At 36.0% G+C, this 7,738-nt stretch overlaps 1 protein-coding gene across 2 annotated transcripts in view; it reads left to right on the top strand.

Annotated features, from left to right (window-relative positions):
• The window catches only part of LOC134233693 (uncharacterized), a 26,985-nt gene extending 19,247 nt beyond the window's left edge, over nt 1-7,738 (top strand). For both annotated transcript variants that reach the window (XM_062715677.1, XM_062715676.1), the window contains exons 13-17: nt 1,093-1,377; nt 4,811-5,097; nt 5,406-5,624; nt 5,991-6,138; nt 6,418-7,738. In XM_062715677.1, the coding sequence (XP_062571661.1) occupies nt 1,093-1,377; nt 4,811-5,097; nt 5,406-5,624; nt 5,991-6,138; nt 6,418-7,472 (1,994 nt within the window). In that variant the 3' untranslated portion in view covers nt 7,473-7,738. The remainder of the gene's footprint in view (nt 1-1,092; nt 1,378-4,810; nt 5,098-5,405; nt 5,625-5,990; nt 6,139-6,417) is intronic.

Raw genomic sequence — 7,738 nt, 5'->3', positions numbered from 1 at the left:
CAATGAATGAGTCCCTTGGGATTAATTAGCTTTCCTCCTGAAGAAAATCCAAAGCATTATCTTTATCTGTCACATTAAGACTAATTACCACCTCTGTCTGCAAATGAAGTTTGTTTTGAAGTTAAGTCCATTTAAGTGGATTGAATTATTAATGTTTTTACTGTTTTTTTTGTTGAAATACCCTACACAACGAGTTCTGATTTCATTGAATTCTTAAAACAAGAAATAGATTAAAGAAAATATATATATTTTTATTTATTTATTTTTTTTTTTTTGCTTCATGTAAATTCAAGAATATTATTAATTTTTAAGGTAGTAGGATAAAAACCTCATTCTATCATTACTGAAAAAGTTTTTATTATAAATTAGAAGAAAATGATAAGAGAGAAGTACAATTAATCCCTTGGGATTAATTATCTACTCTGCTGCAGAAAATTTAGAAGTCCTATCTTTATCTGTCTCTTTAAGATTAATGAAAACCTGAGTCTGCAACTGCTGTTTGTTTTGAAGTTAAGGTCAAGTCTTCATGATATGTATTTGCATTCACTGAAGGCTGGCATTTTATGTAACACAGACTTCATTATTGTTTAGATATACATTCAGTGTTGAGTTGTTCTTTACTGCCTTATTTAAATACAATTGCTGTTTCTTATTTGTCATATATTTTTTAATCATTCCATAAGCTGCACCCTTATACATGTAATTCTACCCACGGCGGGGCCCTTGCTGACTGGTCAGTTTTCTAGTTCATATTTGTTCTTCATATGCTGATATTGAAGGGGGGAGCAAAATCCCCTCACAATTTTTTCAAAGATAGACATATTAAAGACATTGAACACTGGGGCATATGTATAACCCCTCCCCCTTTTCAACATGCAAAAGTTGCAGTGTATTCAAAGAAGTGTAAGTAGTAGGGTTTTGAAAAACTTTGAAAACACTTTCAATTTGCTTCCGATGCCAATGTCAAGTATTAATTAAAATAGGGACTTGCCTTACTCTGAAATAAAATTTAAGTTAGCTCGAGCTCTGTAATCTTTGATTTTACAAGCCTCAGTTAATATTTATATATATTTCTGTGAATTTTATTTTCAGACATGGAAGAAATCTCTAAGTCCTCGAGTTTTTCTGGAGAAATAGAATATAGCAGAGAAACTGATATGATGCCCAAGTCATCAAGTTATTCAGAAGAAGTGGTTTTTAGGAGAGAAACTGACATGAAGTCTGAAGTAAAACGTGACCCATTGCCATTAAGACAGACTGTAAAACAGACCCCTGTTTATCCCAGAAAGGAAGTCCTACGGCCAAAAAGAAGTCCTGTTCCACGCAGTCAAGTTCCAGGAAAAATATATGGGCGTCCATGTTCAGAGAAGGGTGAAGGTAAAAGTGAATTTTAAATTTGTTTTCCAAATTTCCACATTAATTTTGAATGGAAACAGGTTAGATTTAGAATGTTTTTAGCTCACCTGAACTTAAGGCTCAGGTAAGTATTCTGATCAAAATTGTTCTGTTGTCATTGTTGTTGTTGAAGTATTAAAATGATAAAATAAGCAAGGGTTTTCACCAACAACAGATCAGATCTTCATTCCAACATGTAATAGCTAGAAAATTTGTGTATATGTTTATGTATTTCAAGTAAGAATTGTGAAATCAATAAGCAAAGAAATCACAATGTACCAAAGTATGTTAACTAGGAACTTATTTCATCCTAATCACTTTGGCAAAACTGATAAGAGCAACTTACTGGTAAATCTGGCATCAAAATCAGTACCCAGTAACATCAGTACCTCCTTTGTTTACTTTCCATACCCCCATATAAGTTGGATTGTACACAGTGAAAGCCATGTTTATTCATATTAAAATAGACACATCCTAAGGTAGTGTAGTTCTAAGATTGTTCAAATTATGACCCATTTGGTAGGGTGGGGCCTTATATACTCAACAAAAAAAGAAACGCATATTCAGATCAAACATGATAATCTATGTTTTCAGTTTAATCCTATTTTATTTTAAAGTGATTTTAGAGGGTTTTAATAAAAATTAAACATATCCTGTGTTGTAAGTAGTAAAGTAAAGTTTTTGTCATTGTCGATGCCTCCAAATTCAAGGGGCATAACGCCTTAACCAATTCATATATCCTTTGCAACGTCTAAGCGCTGGCAGATTTCCAATGTACGGATGTCGTGCATGAATACCAGCTCCTTTCAGTCTCTTGCAAACAATTTATGCACTTTTATGCTGATTTTTTCATTCAGCAATTGTAGCAGTAGTTTTTAGCTCACCTGAGTCGAAGGCTCAAGTGAGCTTTTCTGATCACATTTTGTCCGGCGTCCGTCTGTCCGTCTGTCTGTCTGTCCGTCTGTCTGTAAACTTTTCACATTTTCGACTTCTTCTCAAGAACCGCTGGGCCAATTTCAATCAAACTTGGCACAAAGTATCCTTGGGTAATGGGGATTCAAGTTTGTTCAAATGAAAGGCCACTCCCTCTTTCAAGTGAGATAATTATGAATAAGTGAAAAATTAATGGCATTTTTAAAAAATCTTCTTCTCAAGAACCACTGGGCCAGGAAAGCTGAAACTCATGTGGAATCATCTTCAGGTTGTGTAGATTCAAGTTTGTTCAAATCATGACCCCCGGGGCAAGGGTGGGGCCAAAATGGCCGACCCAAGTTTAACATAGGAATATATAGGAAAAATATTTAAAAATCTTCTTCTCCAGAACCACTGGGCCAGGAAAGCTGAAACTCATGTGGAATCATCTTCAGGTAGTGTAGATTCAAGTTTGTTCAAATCATGACCCCCGGGGCTAGGGTGGGGCCAAAATGGCCGACCCTAGTTTTACATAGGAATATATAGGAAAAATCTTTAAAAATCTTCTTCTCCAGAACCACTTGGCCAGGAAAGCTGAAACTCATGTGGAATCATCTTCAGGTAGTGTAGATTCAAGTTTGTTCAAATCATGACCCCCGGGGCTAGGGTGGGGCCAAAATGGCCGACCCAAGTTTTACATAGGAATATATAGGAAAAATCTTTAAAAATCTTCTTCTCCAGAACCACTGGGCCAGGAAAGATGAAACTCATGTGGAATCATCCTCAGGTAGTGTAGATTCAAGTTTGTTCAAATCATGACCCCCGGGGCTAGGGTGGGGCCAAAATGGCCGACCCAAGTTTTACATAGGAATATATAGGAAAAATCTTTAAAAATCTTCTTCTCCAGAACCACTGGGCCAGGAAAGCTGAAACTCATGTGGAATCATCCTCAGGTTGTGTAGATTCAAATTTGTTCAAATCATGACCCCCGGGGCTAGGGTGGGGCCAAAATGGCCGACCCAAGTTTTACATAGGAATATATAGGAAAAATCTTTAAAAATCTTCTTCTCAAGAACCACTGGGCCAGGAAAGCTGAAACTCATGTGGAATCATCCTCAGGTAGTGTAGATTCAAGTTTGTTCAAATCATGACCCCCGGGGCTAGGGTGGGGCCAAAATGGCCGACCCAAGTTTTACTTCGGAATATACAGGAAAAATCTTTAAAAATCTTCTTCTCCAGAACCACTTGGCCAGGAAAGCTGAAACTCATGTGGAATCATCTTCAGGTAGTGTAGATTCAAGTTTGTTCAAATCATGACCCCCGGGGCAAGGGTGGGGCCAAAATGGCCGACCCAAGTTTTACATAGGAGTATATAGGAAAAATCTTTAAAAATCTTCTTCTCATGAACCACTGGGCCAGGAAAGATGAAACTCATGTGGAATCATCCTCAGGTAATGTAGATTCAAGTTTGTTCAAATCATGACCCCCGGGGCTAGGGTGGGGCCAAAATGGCCGACCCAAGTTTTACAAAGGGATACATAGGGAAACCTTTTAAAATCTTCTTTTCAAGTACTTCAAAGCTATGATTAGTGATATTTATACGGAATCATCCTCAGGTAGTGTAGATTCTAGTTTGTTCAAATGATGAATGCCGGTGTGCTCAGGTGAGCGCTGTGGCCCCTGGGCCTCTTGTTACAGCAAGTTATGAATAGCGTTATGTGCTGAAAGGGGGGGGGGGGTCTGACGGTCCTGCCTGGGTGTGGTTACCTGAGGACGGCCAGGTCTTGGTCTTCCGACGTTAGCTCAATGGTTGCAAAGCCCATTCATGTATTCCAGATGCAGTTGCAACTTTCTGTTGCGTAGCTCCATTTAGTATCATCGTTAGCCTGGTTGTGTTCATCTTTGTTTTGGCGTGGCATTGCAGCATCAACACTGCAATCAAATCTTAAATATGGATTTAATCGGAGTGTTAATGCTTTCTCTAAATCCAAAATATCAACGAAAATAGACATCCGATTTAGAAGAAATCTTGAAAAACACTACTTTTATACACACGTTTAATCAAGGGAGATAATTCAACACTTGGGCTTTAAAACCCCATGTTGTCCTTGAAAAAGATCACAGGTATCCAATGATTTACAAGATAGTTGTTCCATGTATATTTTTAAAATTTCTTTGACGAGTAAAACAATATGCATTTCTTTTTTTGTTGAGTATATAATTATGTGATCAAACTTGAACATATGAGGTAATAATAATATGTAGGAAAATGAATCTGTTTATGAAAGCAGAATAGCCCTTACATAATAACAGGGTTGAGCGTTGTAGCTGTCAATCAATTTTTATAGCTATTAAATTTCATTCCTTAGATAGCTTGTGTAGGATTTGCAGAATAATGATTATGTACATGATAGCTGTTACCCTGGTATTCAGGGTTATTCTCTAAAATTTGAAAGTCTTTTGACATTTTCATATTTAATTCTTCCAAATTCATGCCATATAGATGAATGGTCAGTCGTGGTAGCTCTGGACTTTGGAACAACATATTCAGGTTTTGCATTTTGGAGGAAAGAAAATCCCTCTGAGATTTATCCTGGAAAATGGAAAACAAACTCTGCAGAAGTGCTGGAATCACTTAAAACTCCCACTTCTTTGCTGTTGAACAAAAATAATGAACTTATAGAGTTTGGATTTGAGGCAGAGAGGATTTTCAAAGAATTGCTTGAAGACAGACTTGATAGTGATTACAGATTTTTCAGTAAATTCAAGATGTGTCTTCACCAGAAACAAGTAAGAAAATGGGTTAATTATGAAATTTGATTTTAATTAGTTTAAGGTTTATAAACCCTCTGCTTACTCTTATAACATGTTGCTTGAACTTGAATGATTTTCCAAAAGAAATGTATTTTACAATTAAAATACAAACAATTATAGAATAGCTTGCGGGGCAAAATTGGACAAAAAAGATGCTTGAACGTTGCAGATATATATAAGAATAATAGACATTTAAGTCATTGAGAGTTATCTCTCTTATCAGAGTATTGATGTACCTTAAAACTCCAAAAATTTTCTAATTTGAAATTTTTTTTTCATTGCAGACATTTGACAAAGAAATGGAAATTGAAGATCATTTGGGAGATTCAGCCAAGGCAATAGAGGTGTTTTCTATTGCCATCAGGTTCCTGAAGGATGAGTGCACACAACTTCTTGAAGAGAAGAATATGATGGTCGCTGATGATGAAATACGCTGGATTTTGACAGTGCCTGCAATATGGGATGAATCTGCCAAGCAGTTCATGAGAAAAGCAGCAGAACAGGTAAATTTCTTTATACATGTATTAAATATTCTCTTTCGAGTTTTTAAGACTAAAGGAATTACTATATTCTTCAACAGTAATGGACTCATGAGTTCAAATCTTCCTCCTAAGTCTAGGAAAAGAGAACCTAAGATTTTTATTTGAAAAAAATGTTTTCAAGAATTCAACTTAGGAGGATAAAACACAGGATCTTTCAAAAGAATTTTAGTATCACTAATCAGGAATACACTGTACTAGTTCAGTGACTTTCTCATTTAAAACTTTAAGGATTATTGTATGGTTTAGACTTTTTTAAACTATCATGCCTGACATATATAAATTTTATATATTTAGAAATTTTAATCTTGTTCTGAAATATAATTTAAGGCGGAAATTCCATCTCATCAACTGAAACTAGCTCTTGAACCAGAAGCAGCGGCAATATATGTCATCAAAGAATCCAAACAAGTTCTTGGAGCAGAGTCCCTTACGACATATGAACCTGGTGCCAAAATCATGTTGGCTGATCTAGGGGGTATGTTTGCTATAAATGTCTAAAGTTCTCTGCACTAAAAATGAATGCCTTGTTTTAAAAAATGTGCAGTACTACATGTAATAAAAAACAAACACTCAGACAGCTCAGATTGTACATTCCAGGTTCAATCCATCTTTTTTTCCAAGATCAACTCTTGCATAAATTTGATAAAAGATGTCTTTTGAGTACCAGTAATACTAGAATATATATCTGCTCTTACTTGAAAATAAGAACTCAACATGTGAATTTTATTTTTACATTTTTCCTTTACAATCAAAGGTGGGACAGCTGATTTCACTGTTCTGGAGTTGTTAGATGACAGGAAAATGAAGCAGTTGTATAGAGCTAGTGGAGGGGCATGGGGAGGAAATATGGTCAACAAAAATGTCTGGAATATGCTCGAAAATATATTTGGAAAAGATATCATTAAAGAATTCAAGAAGCAAACAGCAGAATACTTGGAAATGGAGAGCAATATTGAACTGAAAAAACGAGATCTTACTCTTGAAAGTAGATTGCAGCTACCTATATTTCCATCCTTTTCTGATCTTTGCAAAAGCTTGAGGGGAAAGACTTACAAGAACCTGATCCAAGAATCACCCTTTGCTGACATAGTAAAGGTTCGCGTCGGGAAATTGGTATTTGAACCAAAAATGGTGGAGAGAATTTTTGATATGACATTATCCCACTTATTTACTACAGTAGATAAAATTCTTGGAAGTCCAAACACGCATGGAGTCAATGACATTATTCTGGTGGGTGGGTTCTCACAGTCTGAGATCATTGTGAAGCAGTTTGAGAAGCGGTTCAGAAGATACAAGGTCATAATACCAACTGATCCGGGGCTTGCTGTGCTGAAAGGTGCCGTGATGTTTGGGCAAAACATTAATATTATTACATCCAGGATAAGTCCACACACTTACGGTTTTGATACAATGAAGTATTTTATGTCAGGAGACCCACAGAATAAGAGGAAAAAGATCGATGGCACATATTATTGTGTTGATATTTTTGAGAAGATGGTTGCAATTGGTGAATCTGTGGATGTTGGAAAAACAGTTGAAAAAGAAGTTTATGCAGCATCAGCTGAAATGACAAAAATGGGGTTGAAGTTTTATCAATCTAATGAGGAGAATCCGCAGTTTGTTAGTGATGAAGGTTGTGTGTGTATCGGTGAACTGTTGGTGGACATGCCTGATATTAGGGGTGGTAAAGAACGCTCTGTGTTGGTGTCAATCAAATTCGGGGAAACGGAAATCATGGTCTGTGGTGTGGACAGAACAACGGGAAAAAGACAAGAAACCAAACTTGATTTATTGGGAAGGAGATACTGAAATTCTGGTGAATAACAAAAAGTATTCTGACAAATACTGTGAACCAATCACAGTGTAGACTTAGAAACTACAGCATTCAAAAGACTTCATTTCACCATTCAGTTTGTTGTGAATTCCTTTTGTAGAAAGATTTTGTTATAAGTTATTTCCAAAACATTAGAGCTGTTAACTTGATTTATACGTTTTTGTTGAATTTGAATTTCTTAACAAGTATAGATCAAATGAAATGAACTGAATTCAAAGTGTTTACTGGGCTATAAATAAAA

This window comes from Saccostrea cucullata, unplaced genomic scaffold, assembly GCF_032062105.1.
Source record: "Saccostrea cucullata isolate Sc308-1 unplaced genomic scaffold, CSIRO_AGI_Scuc_v1 ctg145, whole genome shotgun sequence".
Classification (NCBI taxonomy): domain Eukaryota; kingdom Metazoa; phylum Mollusca; class Bivalvia; order Ostreida; family Ostreidae; genus Saccostrea; species Saccostrea cuccullata.
Note: the sequence above shows the minus strand (reverse complement) of the source record. Positions and strands in the feature narration are given on the sequence as shown.